Source organism: Coffea eugenioides, chromosome 2 (assembly GCF_003713205.1).
Source record: "Coffea eugenioides isolate CCC68of chromosome 2, Ceug_1.0, whole genome shotgun sequence".
NCBI lineage: Eukaryota > Viridiplantae > Streptophyta > Magnoliopsida > Gentianales > Rubiaceae > Coffea > Coffea eugenioides.
Genome location: NC_040036.1, coordinates 31,044,668 through 31,059,914, shown reverse-complemented (window position 1 = coordinate 31,059,914; position 15,247 = coordinate 31,044,668). Strand labels below are relative to the sequence as shown.

Genomic DNA, 15,247 nt, shown 5'->3' with positions numbered 1-15,247 from the left:
TTGAATGATCGATGACAAGCATCATGATCTTTTTAGATGATCTCGCATGGCAAAGCAAGGGCTTCTGTTAAAATATGCATTTGGATGCACCAGCTGCCTTAATTTAGCATCTAGCATACCAAAGAAATTCTATGGTAAGAAACATTTTTCGGCTTAAACTTGCCATCAAATTGAATGAAATTCCAACGAAATTAAAAAGTAATGATTCTTGAATTATGTATCATATAGTATGCTGCATGCAGTCCTATAATGTCTTTAGTTTTGACACTAAATCTTCTTCTTAGATCAAAAGGTACAACGAATTTTAGTATCCTTGGATGCAGAGCAAACGGAGTTGCAATGTCTACCTTTTTCATGCTTTATGCTGCTTTTGGAATCAGCTGAGATTCAATTATGGATCGACCAAGCAACCTCTAGAAAGCAGCTATGTACACCAACCCCCCCCCCCCCCGGGGGCCTCTTTTTTCTAAGCAAGCAAGCATTATCAGAATAGCTCTTGAAAGAAACTCACCTTGCTAGAAAAGGGGTGGCTGGTGAATGAAGGCATCTTTTTTTATGCTGGCAAACAAAATTCTTAACAAAAAAAATCTGGGTTCTAGTTTTGCTGCCCAGTTGACATTCCATGGGCAAAATGGCTCCTGAGAAATCCAATTTGGCAATTCCCACCAATGTTCTGAAACCATCCCTGTTAGCTAACCAGGGAGCTCATGGAGTTTCTGTTTGCCGGTTTGATCGACCTGATGAACTGATTTTTTGTATAAACTGTGCGCGATTAGAAAGAACAAAGAAACAGTGAACGTTGCATTACTCCAGACAAAGGTTGTAGAAAATTGTTTTTTGAGTGTATACTGTCCAAATTAAGAGTGAATGGTCCCAAAATGAGATTAGAAATATAAACAGGCCCATATATATAAAAGAAGAAAGAAAAAGGAAATTGGAAAAGCTAAAGATCAGCCCAACCTGCCTGGTTCGAGCAGTTTTTGAAATGAACTTGACAGGTATGCAGTGACCACCCTCCAATAATAATTGGATCCAGTTGTTTTTTGCTTGTTTGTGGAATTGTTAGAGGATGATTTCCACACCACACCAAACCAAATATTTGTGCCATCTTTGTAACTATTTACACTTTTATTATCTATCACATATCACTTTTATTAACTATCTACACTTTTATTTGGCTCAGTTAAATTTTCATTTTTTCTTCCCCTTATTTGAAAATGAATTGTTGCTTTGTAATACATGAAAACAGATACTAACAAGCGCCATAATTTATGAGCATTCTAGTGTCTAAATTAAAACTCTATATTATACCTAATTTAAGAAAATAAATATACATCCGGGTTCATTAGCTTGTGCATTCAAAATTTTAATTAACAATGTAGGTTGTATGTAACATGATTAGGCCTCAAGGACAAGTTTATGGGTGAAGTTGATGCTTCTGGGGTTGTGGCACATCTTGCAAAAATTTTCTCTACTTGTTTTGCTAGCTTTTGTTGCATAAGATGAAAAGGACAAGACAGAAATGTGCAAAAAGAACTAGAAGCTGAAACTTTTGCTTAAACAAGCTTTTGTAATCAGTGTCTCCAGCACTAAGCAAAGCATAAAGGCTATATTTGTTTCAACCCTTTTTTGATATCCCACATGAACTCATCACTCACTTTATCACTTTTTGCACAATGTTTATACCTTGCCTCCATCTCTTTGTCTCAAAATTGAAATCCACAGAGCTCAAACACAGCTTCTTCATCAAATTATTCTTTTCTTTCAGCATATCACCATCTAGATGATATGATTCCCTTCTGTTGTGTGTTTGACTACACGTGTGTGCATGGAGAGAGACAGAGAGAGATACGAGTCAAAACAGTTTCTTTCTTCTGCTTATTGCCTTTTCTAGGGAGAACTTCTTTGCTTCTAAATAGAGTTTGAGATATCTTGCGAGGAGCTAATTCCTGGTAGCTTCATTCAGAATCAAAGCAAGCAGAAAAGGAGTATGAAACTAGTAGTTGAAGTTGTGGATGCTTATGATCTTATGCCAAAAGACGGCGAAGGATCAGCTAGTCCATATGTAGAAGTTGATTTTGGCAATCAGCTTAGTCGAACCACAACGGTACCAAAAAATCTCAACCCCATTTGGAATCAAAAACTTCTTTTCAATCTTGAAGAAGCTAGAAACTATCTTCATCAGACTATTGAAGTCTCTGTTCACCATCAAAGAAAACCAAACCCTGGAAGAAACTTTCTTGGAAGAGTGAGAATCCCTTGCTCTTATCTTGTCAAGAAAGGGGACGAAGTTTATCAGAGATTCCAATTGGACAGCAAGTGGTTGTTCTCATTTGTCAAAGGTGAGATAGGCCTGAAAATTTATATCTCATCAGAATCTGAGCCAAAGTCCTATTTTCCAATATCTCCTCCACAAACTCCACCAGCACCTTCTAGTCCTCCTGACGTTCCTGTTTCAGAGACCCCCAGCCTAATAAGTGATAAACCAGATTTTATTTCCAATCCTCAAATTCCTAGTCTCAGGACTCCTGTAGCAGAAACAGAATCATCTGGAACTGAGAACACTGCTGTCATTTCAACTGAAGCTACCAGTAACACAGAAGGTACAGAATCTTACCACACTGATCGCACCAAAGAACTTGAGGAAGTCATCCAAGAGCCTGTTGAAGTCATAAAGACAATCAAAGAAATACACAGGCACCAAGTGTTCTCTACACCAGGCTTAGTGGTGGGAAGCAAACCAGGACGCATCCAGCTAACAATGCATCATCAAGCTAATCCACAAGCACATCCCAGCCCAGATGACGACTACGAAGTGAAGGACACCAGCCCCCAGCTTGGTGATCAATGGCCAAGTGGGGGTGCATATGGTGGAAGAGGGTGGATCAGCAGTGAGAGATACACCAGCACGTATGATCTGGTTGAGCAGATGTTTTATCTGTATGTTCGAGTTGTCAAGGCCAAAGATCTTCCACCAAACTCGATTACAGCCACCTGTGATCCTTACGTAGAAGTAAAGCTCGGCAACTACAAAGGAAGAACAAAACATTTTGAAAAGAAACTGAACCCTGAATGGAACCAGGTATTTGCTTTCTCTAAAGACAGAATTCAGTCATCAGTGCTGGAAGTCTTTGTGAAGGATAAAGAAATGGTGGGCCGAGATGAATACCTTGGAAAGGTAATTCTTGACCTGAATGAAGTTCCAACCAGGGTTCCACCTGATAGTCCCTTGGCTCCTCAGTGGTACAGATTGGAGGATCGACATCGGGAAGGAAAGGTAAGGGGTGATATCATGCTTGCAGTTTGGTTGGGCACTCAGGCTGATGAAGCATTTCCAGAGGCGTGGCATTCGGATGCTGCTTTTGTACATGGAGAGGGAGTTTTCAATATCAGGTCCAAGGTTTATGTCTCACCTAAACTTTGGTATCTAAGAGTAAATGTCATTGAAGCTCAAGACATCCTTCCAAATGACAGAAGCCGTCTCCCGGATGTTTCTGTTAAAGTCCAGGTGGGAAGTCAAATACTCAGAACTGGGATATGCCCAACTCCTACAGCAAATCCAATGTGGAATGAAGACTTGGTCTTTGTAGTTGCTGAACCTTTTGAGGAGCAGTTAGTCCTTACTGTAGAGGACCAAGTGCACCCCTCAAAAGATGACGTGCTGGGAAGATTGAGCCTTCCACTTTCAACTTTTGACAAAAGGCTAGACCACCGGCCTGTTCATTCTCGATGGTTCAATCTTGAGAAGTTTGGGTTTGGGGCTCTAGAAGCTGACAGAAGGAAAGAGCTCAAATTTTCGAGCAGAGTACACCTCAGGGTGTGTCTTGAAGGAGGATATCACGTATTAGATGAATCAACCATGTACATAAGTGATCAACAGCCTACAGCAAAACAGCTCTGGAAGCCACCAGTTGGCATACTGGAAGTGGGCATATTAGGAGCACAAGGACTTCTGCCAATGAAGATGAAAGATGGTCGAGGGTGTACAGATGCTTATACTGTGGCTAAATATGGGCAGAAATGGATCCGTACCAGAACGATTCTTGACACCTTTAGTCCCAAGTGGAATGAACAATACACTTGGGAAGTTTATGATCCCTGCACAGTGATAACAATGGGAGTTTTTGACAACTGCCACTTGGGAAGCCAGAGACCTGGGGCTAGTGCAACACGAGACTCCCGGATTGGAAAGGTACGCATAAGATTGTCAACCCTGGAATCTCACCGTGTTTATACACATTCATACCCCCTTCTTGTTCTGCATCCATCAGGGGTAAAGAAAATGGGGGAACTCCAACTGGCAGTTCGGTTTACAAGCCTCTCACTGGCTAACATGATATACATTTACCAACATCCCCTGTTGCCCAAAATGCATTATTTGCACCCTTTTACAGTAAACCAAGTAGAAAATCTGAGATACCAAGCCATGAGTATTGTTGCTGTCAGGCTTGGCCGAGCTGAGCCACCGCTCAGAAAAGAGGTGGTGGAGTACATGTTAGATGTGGATTCCCACATGTGGAGTATGCGAAGAAGTAAAGCTAACTTCTTCAGAGTAATGTCATTGCTCTCTGGTATCATATCCATTAATGGATGGTTTAGAGGTGTTTGCCACTGGAGGAACCCCATCACCTCAGTTCTAGTCCATATTCTGTTCCTCATATTAATCTGGTACCCCGAGTTGATACTTCCCACTGTCTTTCTTTATTTGTTCCTTATTGGCCTGTGGAACTATAGGTTCCGACCAAGGCATCCACCTCACATGGATACTAAGCTTTCATGGGCAGAAGCAGTCCATCCTGATGAGCTTGATGAAGAGTTTGACACATTTCCTACCTCAAGACCACATGATGCTATTAGAATGAGGTATGATAGGCTAAGAAGTGTTGCTGGGAGAATTCAGACTGTAGTAGGAGACATAGCAACACAAGGGGAGAGATTTCAGTCACTGCTTGTCTGGAGAGACCCAAGAGCAACCAGCCTGTTTATAGTCTTCTGTCTGTGCGCGGCAGTGGTGCTCTATGGAACTCCATTCAGAGTGGTGACTTTAGTTGCAGGGCTCTATATGCTGCGACATCCTAGGTTTCGTAGCAAATTGCCTTCTGTTCCGAGCAATTTCTTCAAGAGATTGCCTGCCAGGACAGATAGCCTTCTGTAGTGCCTCTAAGTCTTCAAATTTCTCCTCTCTATTTTCAACCTTTTACCAGATTTCAAATAAAAGTTCTTGTCAAAGGTTTCTCCCTGTATCTCTCTCAGAACTCAGCTCAGGAAATGTATCTTTTCTTACTACTAAGAAGATTGTGTAATAATGCTTAATTCAAATGCATTGATAATACATTTGAATTAATTTGGATTGGAGATTAATTAAAATATTATTTAGAAAAATTACTGTCGCACTTTTTGCAAATATGATGTACCTGAAATGAAAAGATGATTGAGAAAATAAAAAGATTTACATCAGTGAGCCAATGAGCCTATCAGACCTACCCCTACACAACACCGGTCGACCATCATGAAAACCCAAGGCATCCTAGAAACATGAATCTATGGATTTACAAGTAAAAAGCTAGTAAGAAAAAATACCCAAGTCTCATTTCACCAAAGCTTTCCAACACTCAGGCAGTGTACATAACCAACATTTAGCAGCAGATATGACATGAATGTACAGCTACAACTCAGTATATTCTACAACCCATTGAGGAAAAACACAATAAACATTAGAAGACAAGCATAGTAAAGATCAAACTAAAAGATTTGGATGACAGCAGTGATATTTCAGAAGCTTCCACTTTTTGTATTCATACATTACCAAAATTGGCAAAACTATTTGAGAACAATGTGCAATCACACAGTACTTTATTTTCCCCTTGATAAACACCCTTTACTTGATGTAATACCAAAAACTGAACCAACTTGGCATTATGCCCACTACACATACAGTCCACTGACTACTAGTAGTGTACTAGAATACATAATTCCACAACAATCATTCAATCCAATCAAACAGTCATGAAAACTAAAATAAGATTCATAATTGAAGTCCATTTCTACAGATTTTGTACCAAACACATTTAGAGAATTTGTTCTATACACTGAAACAGATCATGAACAAAAAAGGTACATCATTAAAGCAATCTATGCAATATTTATGGAGTGATGCACAAAACGAGCTGAAAATTGATTTTAAAAAAGTCCATCAATAAGAAGGACAGAATACTGAACTTTCATTGATTTAAACTGATAAAACTAAATACACCACCATTACGCATAATTGTAAAAAAAAACCCCACCAGATTTACATCAGTACCCTCAGGGAAGGCCGAACCCCAACCTTTTCCAAACTAATAATAAACCCTAAAAAATACAAAAACATCAGGAATCTTAAAAATTCTTAAAACCCTAAGCCCTCTCACCCCTAATCCTCCTAGCAAGCTGGATATCCTTAGGCATGATAGTAACCCTCTTGGCATGAATGGCGCACAGATTTGTATCCTCAAACAGTCCAACAAGGTAAGCCTCCGCAGCCTCCTGCAAAGCCGCCACAGCACTGCTCTGGAAGCGCAGATCAGTCTTGAAATCCTGAGCAATTTCCCTCACCAGCCTCTGAAATGGGAGCTTCCGGATCAACAGCTCGGTACTCTTCTGGTACTTCCTGATTTCCCTCAGCGCCACCGTTCCTGGACGGAAACGATGGGGCTTCTTCACTCCTCCAGTTGCCGGAGCTGATTTCCTTGCCGCCTTGGTGGCCAGTTGCTTCCTTGGGGCCTTTCCTCCGGTGGACTTCCTAGCAGTCTGCTTGGTGCGCGCCATTGATGCGAGTGGAAAACTGAAAGAGATTAATTAGTGTGTGTGTGTGTGTGTGTAGATTTGGGAGGGAGATCAGACTAATGCGAGCGAATAGGGTTGGAGCTGAGGGAGTTTATGTAGACTGGAGAGGGGAGATTTGGATTTTTTTGGCGGTGAGATTTGAAATTTTGGGAAAAGGAATGTTGAAATACGGACCGTTAGATTGGATTTGGAATGAACGGTGAGATTTTAGGAGAAAGCAATGGAGCGGATAGCGATCCTTGTGAAGTGTTAAGTTACGAATAAAGAGCCGACACGTCATCCATTGGTGCTTTCGTTTTTGGTCTCTGTCTCCGGTTCTCAAGGTGGCGGGTTAAGAAGTCATGTGTATTGTCTTTTTTTTTGTCTTTTTTTTTTAAAAAAAAAAATCTACATCTATTGTAAACATATTTATTAATTATCTTTTTATCGCATATACAGTTTATTTCTTTATAAAAAAATCTCAAAAAAAAAACTAATCTAAACAGGTTCAATTTTCCATTTTTATACAAAATTGAATCAAATGGTTCTCAGGAAATTCCAAGTGATTTTTGTTTTGATTCTTATATACTATAGCACCGACTAAACGCAACCTTAATTGTGAAAAATTCCCTATTAAACAACTCCGTCACTCATCCTAATTTTTGTATTTCATTGATTCCAAATAACACTAGTATCATTTAGGACATTATTTGATGCATTCTTTCTTACCCTTCTTTTCCTAAGATTGTGGCTTTTATGTGACTAAAATCTTTGTGAAGTTTGTGAATATGTTCCTTGGTCAAATAAATATGTACATCCCTTTAATGTAATGATTTATCACAAATACTTCAAGGCAAAAATTCCTTGAGGACATCTTTTTTTATATCTGTTTGATATCTTACTGCATAGGATAAGCACATAAGAAAGAGGAGTGAGTTAGCAATAAAATTCTCATCTTATCATGCAACCCTCCTGTTTGCCTAGATTGCATCCAATATTAGGTCGATGTCATTTAAACTTTTGCAGGCGAAATAACATCAAACCCACCTAGCATCCAATATGATTTAAAATAATTAAATCTGGTAATTAAGTGTGTGTGTATATATACACTTCATTGAACACTTATATATACCTTATTGTGCATAATTCCATGGATCTTAAATAGCATAAAAATCTAGTACAATATCAAAAACCACGAAAACAAGGTTTTGTTTCTTTCGATGCCCCAACGTCGCAGAATAAGTACCCAATTAGAAGAAGTAAAATCAAGTAGTATTGCCTTCTTTCTTACTTGCAAAAGTATGTTGTAGTTGTCATGTAAAATAAAACATATTATAGAGCAACACTACTGTTTTAAAGGCCAAGATTTATAATGACAAACAAACAGGTAAGGGGTAAAAAGGGTACAAACAAGACTTTAGCAGAACCTCAAATAATGACATACTATATGTTGTACGTTTTGTTTGCAAGGAAAAGCATGGGAAATTATTTGGAATATAGCACTTTTTGTGATGTGATGTACGTGAGATAAAAAGATGGTTAGAAATATAAAATGATGGATTGGAAAATGTGTTTATGATGTAAGTGAAAAAATTTTTTGGAAAAATTTGCTATCCAAACATATAATTAGTTATGCTTTTTCTTTGTGCATGTTTGTTTAGTAGGAAAGTCAAACAATTTTCTTGCACTTTTCCTCACTTTTCTGTATTTCGTATCCCGTAAAATAAATTTGCAGGATTTTGAGGGAAAACGATTGTTAGACACAAAAATTTCAATAACTATTAGTATGATTTCCATCCTCTCTCAATTTTTTCTTGGTAATCAAACATGTTAGGGAAAAAGATTTTTCATTTCCTTTATCTCATTTTCTCGCACTTCACTTTCTCATATGACTTTTCCATTATTCAAACAGAGCTTAAGAGATTAAGGAAAGGAGAAAGGAGAGTAAAAAAGACATCAAAAAATAGAATAAAACGTGTCATGGATGATTACAAAGCCACAGCCACTTCATTAAGTGGATTTAAAGGGTTTGAGAACGGAGTGAAAGTAGTGAAAGTGTGAATATTCGTGTAATTTCAATGGTGTGTAGTTGAAAGGGTATTTTTTCAATTTTTCAATAAGTTAGAAATACTTTACCCTTACAATTAGGGGTATCAAAGGAAGTTTACAAAATGACCACACGCTAATTCTCTAGCTTTATATGTTGGAAAGAGGGGAGAGCAAGGTAGATGATAATAGTTAATCTCCCAAAAAATATACCTCCTCCAGGTAATAGTTAGATCATAGCAACTTCTTGTCTTCTATTACTTCTAACATAACCAACCAATTATTCGGAATATATTAACCATCTTTGGGCTTCGAACAATAGTACTAGCCAATTAGGTTGATCAATTACTAAACACAAACTAAGGGCTTGTTTAATAACTCCATTTAATGCTGAAAATTTAATTTATTTAGAACCTTTTGAATTCAACTTGTTCAATAACAAAATGCCTTCTCTCTTAATACATTAAACATTGCTTAATTTGTGTGCAAAATTTCAAGTGAAATTTTTTTATTGAATTTTCTAAATTGATAACACGTGATACGTATTATCCCTCTCATACATACAAAACACTCTCACACATGCTCTTAGACAAAGTATACATCTCCTCTCTTTTTCTTTAAAGCATTCACACAATCATAAATACTCATGCTTAAATACCACCTCTTGATGGTTTCATTATTTTCTCTCACACACATTTTTCTTTCTCTCTAATATATAAATGAAGGCAATCTTTAAAAAAAAAAAGACAAAATTATCATACTTGTGCTATATTTCCATTAGTTGCTAGACAAATATAACTTTATAAATTCAATAACTTAATACTTTTAGTACCTAATTTTCAAATATAAGAATTCAGATTTTAAACTTTAGTTTTATCAAACTAGGCTAAAACCCCATTTGACAAAACTAAAGTTTGAATTTTAAATTTTAAATTTTAAAATTTAAATGATAAAAGTATTAATTGTTGAATTGATAAAGTTATATATGTTTGATAAATAATTAAATTGAATCGTAAATTGAATATCTAACAATATGATAATATTACTTTCAAAGGCGTTGTGTATTTTTATATGAAAGCAAGAAAAGTGTGTATATGAGCCTGTTTTGGGGAAAATAATGTAACAATTGAAAGGTGGTTATTAAGTTTGTCCATTAGATAAGAAAGTGAGTGTTTGTAGATTTTAAAAAGAGAGAACTTGTTTATTTATACTTGAAAATATGTATGATAGATAAATTGTATGAAGGAGAGCGAGAGTTGCCTATGAGAGAGAAGCGTATATATCTATGAGAATGTGTGTGAGACTAAAAAAATGAGAGAACATGTGTATTATGTGTGATTATAGGTGACATACAGCATAGATGTGCATGTTTATGTGTGTAAGAGTATAAATGGTAAGTGAGTCTATTTGTTTGTTTGGATTGGGTTTTATTTCCCTAAATTTATTTGCTTACATCATCATTACAATTTCCAATACATCTTTTTACCTTCCCAATTACCTTTTTATCTCACATGCATCACATCACAAAAAGTACTACAGTAAAAATATCTCTAATAATTCACAATCCAAACAGACCATTATATATGTTCTTGTGTATGTTTGTGTGTGTAAGAGTATAAATGATAAGTGAGTCTATATATGTTCTTGTGTACATGACAATATATGTGCATGCATGTATACAAGTGTAAAGTGTCTTTGTGCGTATATGAGAGAGAGAACTATCAAGTGTGTGTGAATATATGATAGAAGAAAAAATCTAACTACATGTTTTAAGCATATGAGAAAAAATGTGCATGTGTTGGTATGTGAGCAAAAACTATTATGTGAGTAAGAAAAAAAGAGCAATAAAGCAAAGGGATAATTTTAGAAATCTCTCTTGAAGTTTTTGACAATTTTACTGAGCTTCTACGGGGTTTTAAAAGTTACAATTATTTCTCTTGCTTTTAATTTGACAATACTACCCTTAAACATTTTAATGAAATTCCCCTATTTGGCATGTTTATAGTAGGAATGAGTTCTAAAATTAATTTTTTTATTGTTTTTCCTTCTTATTGCTCTTTTATTTTTCGGTAACAAAACTATATAACTACCACTTTTGCCTTTTGTTTCTATTGTATCCAAATATAGATCTAGTGATATTTTTTGACAAGTTAACTTTAAATGTGATCCAGCATTTTGCATATATTTAGTTCACTCTCTCTTTGTGGATATCAAAATCAACAATAAATGTAAAAGAAATGGTTCAAAACCACTACCAAATTATGGTAATCCCACTATTGGAAAATTTCACAAACTTAAAAAAAATATTTCAACACTTTTTTTCTCTAACTTGTAAATATAAATCCCTTGTAAAATATCATCAGAAGTATCTTCTCATAGTGATAAAATTATTATTATAGTTATTTATCAAACAAGATAGATACACATGAAAAGTTTAGCACCAGTACCTTAATTATAATTGTGCTAGATAATCTTACAATTGTATAGATAAGTAAATTAAAATTTATTAAATAAGGGCATTTTAGGAAATTTATTTAAAAATTTGGCCAAGTTAATGCTATTTTAAGGTTTGTTTACTAAAAATATCAAATCAAGGAAGATATGTGTAATTTTATAAATCTCAGAGGAGTTCAATGAAATTGTTAAAAACCTTAAGAGAGGTTCTAAAACTATCCCTAAAACAAATTTGAGCCTTCGCAAGTGTGGTTATTTTAGCAACTTAAGTGAAAAATTTTCACTTAAAATTTTGAATACATATTGATAATGTGTAATCTAGTTGACGATAAGGCATTTCTTTTATCAATCAAACAGACCCTAAGACAATAAATATTTCTCAAGTTTTTGTTATGTTCATTCAAAAATTACTCATGAAGCAACCCATTTAAGAACACTGTCAATTTAAACACAATGTCCCCATGGAAAGCTTATACTAAATGTGTCATATGTAGGGTGCAAGTGATCCAAATAGCTCGCGAGCTACAAGCTATTGGGTTAGAAACTCGACCTAGGCTTGGTTTTGATCGATTTCGAGTCAAGTTCAAGCTACTCGAACAGCCAGTCAAGTCAAGTTCAAGATTAGTTTTCTGGAGCTCGAAAGGTCAACGAGTTTGTTCAAGTAATTAGATATATATTTATTTTATATATTATATATTAATGAATTTACTATTTTAGGTATTCAAGTTAGATAATTTATGACATTTTATCCATTCCGGGTAACTTGGACATTTCATAAATGAAAATTTGTAACTCTAAAAAATCCTAAAGGGGAAAATTGTGCTTCATTCTCATTCAAATTTCTTCATTTCACTCAGAGTTTCAAACCCTTCTCTTCAACAATCGCTTCTCCATCTTCTTCTCTTCATTTCGCGAATTGTAGCTCCATCTTCTTCTCTTCAATACTTAACTCGCAAAGCGTAACTCATCTTCTTTTTTAGCAACTCGAATTTGCAGTGTACACTTGGTAGCTGGTGGCAAGTGACTTCAACTTTAGTCGAAGAGAGAGCGATAGAATCTTCCATCCTAAATGAGACTGAGCCATTGAGACACTTTCACCACTTGAGTTCATACATACTAAGGTAAGTTCTTATTTATTAAATTTGCAAACCATAAACTAAAATGGATGAAATTGGAGAAATTTTTGGCAATGAAAACCCTAAATGCAAATTAGGGGTTTCTAATGTAGAGAGTATTACATTGTTGGGAATTGAGGAGGAGTGAGAAGTGCTAAGACAATTGAGATAGGAGCTAAAAATTGGTTGTGAAAGATGCAAACTAGTGTCTCAACAAGCTGTTCAAGTTTTAGGCCCAATGGCACCAAATGGCACCAAATATGTTTGTTAATTTCTTCACATTTATTTCACTATATCTCATAGATATTGGATTGTATTTGCTATCATGTTTATTGGCATGTCTTTGTTGCTCTTGTTAGTTGGAATTTGCTGTTTTTCACATTTAACATAGCTATTGTTTCTACTTGGAATCTGGAGTAGTGTAGACAATAGAGTAGACTGATCTTTACATGGCCATGGATTGGAACTTCCAATTTGGAGTGTTGGTGTGAAACTGTGAATTTTCTGTTATTTTTGCTATTTCCCTTGAACCTAAAATTTTTGGTACATTTATGGATTATTTGAAGTTTGTTTCCTTTGTTGATGGGAATGAACCTTCTACTGTTTCTATTGTTTACTATTTTGGTGTGAATTTTTTGGTACTACATTGGATTGGAAGTTTTGTTTATGAATGGATGAAAGGCCTGAAACAAATTGATTCTAGAGCTTATGAAGTTGTATAGTAGCAATTGTAGAATGCAAATTGCTTCTGGAAAAATTTTATTGACCTTGAGTACCTTCGAGCCCTCGAGCTCGATTGGGCTCAATCTGAAACTCAAGCACAATCGAGTTAAGTCTCGAGCTCCGCAAATATGTTGTTGAGTCAAATTCAAGCTTGCGAATTATGACTCGTTCGAACTTAAGTTTGAGCTCGAATAAGGTACCCATACTTTGAGTTCGAGTATAGCACTACTCGAACTCGATTTGGCCCAGATTCACCTCTAGTCATATGTGGTTCAATTAAATTGGAAACATCGTTAGAAATCTCTTGGTTAACTTTTTTGACCTGATGCTATCTATTTGCTCATTATTCGCCCAAGCAACTGTGGAAGAGAAATTTGAAATATTATTTGGAATAATTACTGTAATACTTTTTGAGTTGTGATATATGTGAGATAAAAAGGTGATTCAGAATAAAAGAAAGTGGATTGGAAAATGTGTTTATAATGCAAGCGAAATATTATTTGAGATAATATGTTATCCAAACACTCCTATCATTTCTCCAAACAAAAGCAAAAGCAGTAGCTACAAAACTTAGTTTAATGATCTTGACCAATTAGAAGTTAATCCAAATTTTTTAGATTTTCTATCCACAATTTAAATTTCATAATCATCTTTTCTAATGAATATAATTCATCATAATAAATTTAGGGTATGTTTGGTTCCCCATGGAATTAGGGTTTAGAATTGGAATTGGGTCCCAAAATCCAAATCTGTTGTTTGGATACTGCTTCACTCAGAGAATTAGAATTGAATCTGAATTCTATAGAAGTCTAATTCCATGAATTGAATTCTTTACCAGACCAAAAGAATTCTAATTCCAATTCCACAACTAAACGGGTCCATAAGCGGATCTAGTATGGATCAAAAATTAAAATCGGGTCAAGGATATTGGCACCCCTCTCTTCCTATCTAACTCACCGTTTTTCCTCAGCCGCTAGTGCTCTGCTCTCCACCATCACTTCCACCTGCAACCCTAATATTTTCGTATTAGAGAAGTGGACGGTAGAGAAAGGAGCCATTATGGCTAAATCTTTCTAGTCTTGAGATTCACTACTGTCAAAGATTAACCATGATTCCGACCCGAGGGATTGAGGTTCATTGGTTCACTCAAAAAGTGTTGGCAATCCATGAAGAATTTCAGAACAGGGTTCGAGGAGAGGATTTCGACAAAATCTGCCACAATATTCCTTCAGTAAGGATCCTTCCACCTCTAAATCGTATTTTGATACAGATACGTCTTGAACAAAAGCTTTAATTCTGGAAGCCTTTAATTCAGTGATGTAATTTTCTCCGCCTTCTTCTATTTCCCATTGTTTTTGTTTAACTCCATTTTATAGCTTCATATATCAGAATATATAGTGAGTACTACACTTTTTATCATTTACCTGCTCCTTCCTTCCTACTCGAATCCATGTTCTGAATACTGTGAGATCTAAGCTGCTTTTCGTATTTACTACTGCAGATGATGCCAAAGAATCTGTAAAGAAGGGAATTCGCTTGAGGTGAAAACCTTCTGAAGTTTTTTGACCATGGGCTTATTTTTTGCTTATCTCTGTTGCAGATTGCTGTTAGTTATCTTGATAATTGATATTTTAACCTTTCTGGTCAAGTTGTGCATTTCTTAATGATTGAAGGCCTGCTTTTGTTTCTGTTTCCTCTCACTAATTTGTTCTATTGTGACTGGAGTGGGTTTGAATTCAGTTAGTTAAATCGAGTCCAAGTTGCTTCCTCTCACTAATTGAATTGAGGGTTGATATCAAAGTGGGTGGCATATGATTCTAGGTAGTCAATGAATTGTTTCTTGGTGGCGTAATCAGGGTAATAATCAGGGAAGGGGAACTTATTAGCTATCCCGAATAACAAGACAGAAATGAAACCATATCCATTTTATCTTTCATATCCATTTCTGTTCAGGTGGACTTGTTCTAGTTTTGTTTGGCTCATTTCTTGTCTTGTTCATCAGATGTCTAATGACAAAAGAAGTTCCTTTGCACCTGTTTCAATTCTAATTCTATAAAACCAAACGCACCCTAAGGGTGCAAAGGAACTTCAGTAATTATTTCTAA

The 15,247-nt window shown here is 35.9% G+C and overlaps 2 protein-coding genes and 1 long non-coding RNA gene across 3 annotated transcripts; 2 read left to right on the top strand and 1 right to left on the bottom strand.

The window, feature by feature from the left end:
- The first annotated feature begins 1,990 nt into the window (after positions 1–1,990).
- Positions 1,991–5,319, top strand: LOC113760221 (FT-interacting protein 1). Its single transcript, XM_027302783.1, has one exon. The coding sequence runs from the start codon at positions 1,991–1,993 to the stop codon at positions 5,153–5,155; it is 3,165 nt and encodes a 1,054-aa protein (XP_027158584.1). The 3' UTR covers positions 5,156–5,319.
- An 876-nt stretch (positions 5,320–6,195) lies between these two features.
- Positions 6,196–6,902, bottom strand: LOC113761204 (histone H3.2). Its single transcript, XM_027304075.1, has one exon. It carries the CDS (start codon positions 6,805–6,807, stop codon positions 6,397–6,399), a length of 411 nt encoding a protein of 136 aa, XP_027159876.1. The 5' UTR covers positions 6,808–6,902; the 3' UTR covers positions 6,196–6,396.
- A 7,160-nt stretch (positions 6,903–14,062) lies between these two features.
- LOC113763452 lies at positions 14,063–15,078 on the top strand. Its single transcript, XR_003467350.1, has 2 exons — positions 14,063–14,373; positions 14,644–15,078. It is a non-coding gene; the product is annotated as an uncharacterized LOC113763452 (long non-coding RNA).
- Positions 15,079–15,247: the final 169 nt, after the last annotated feature.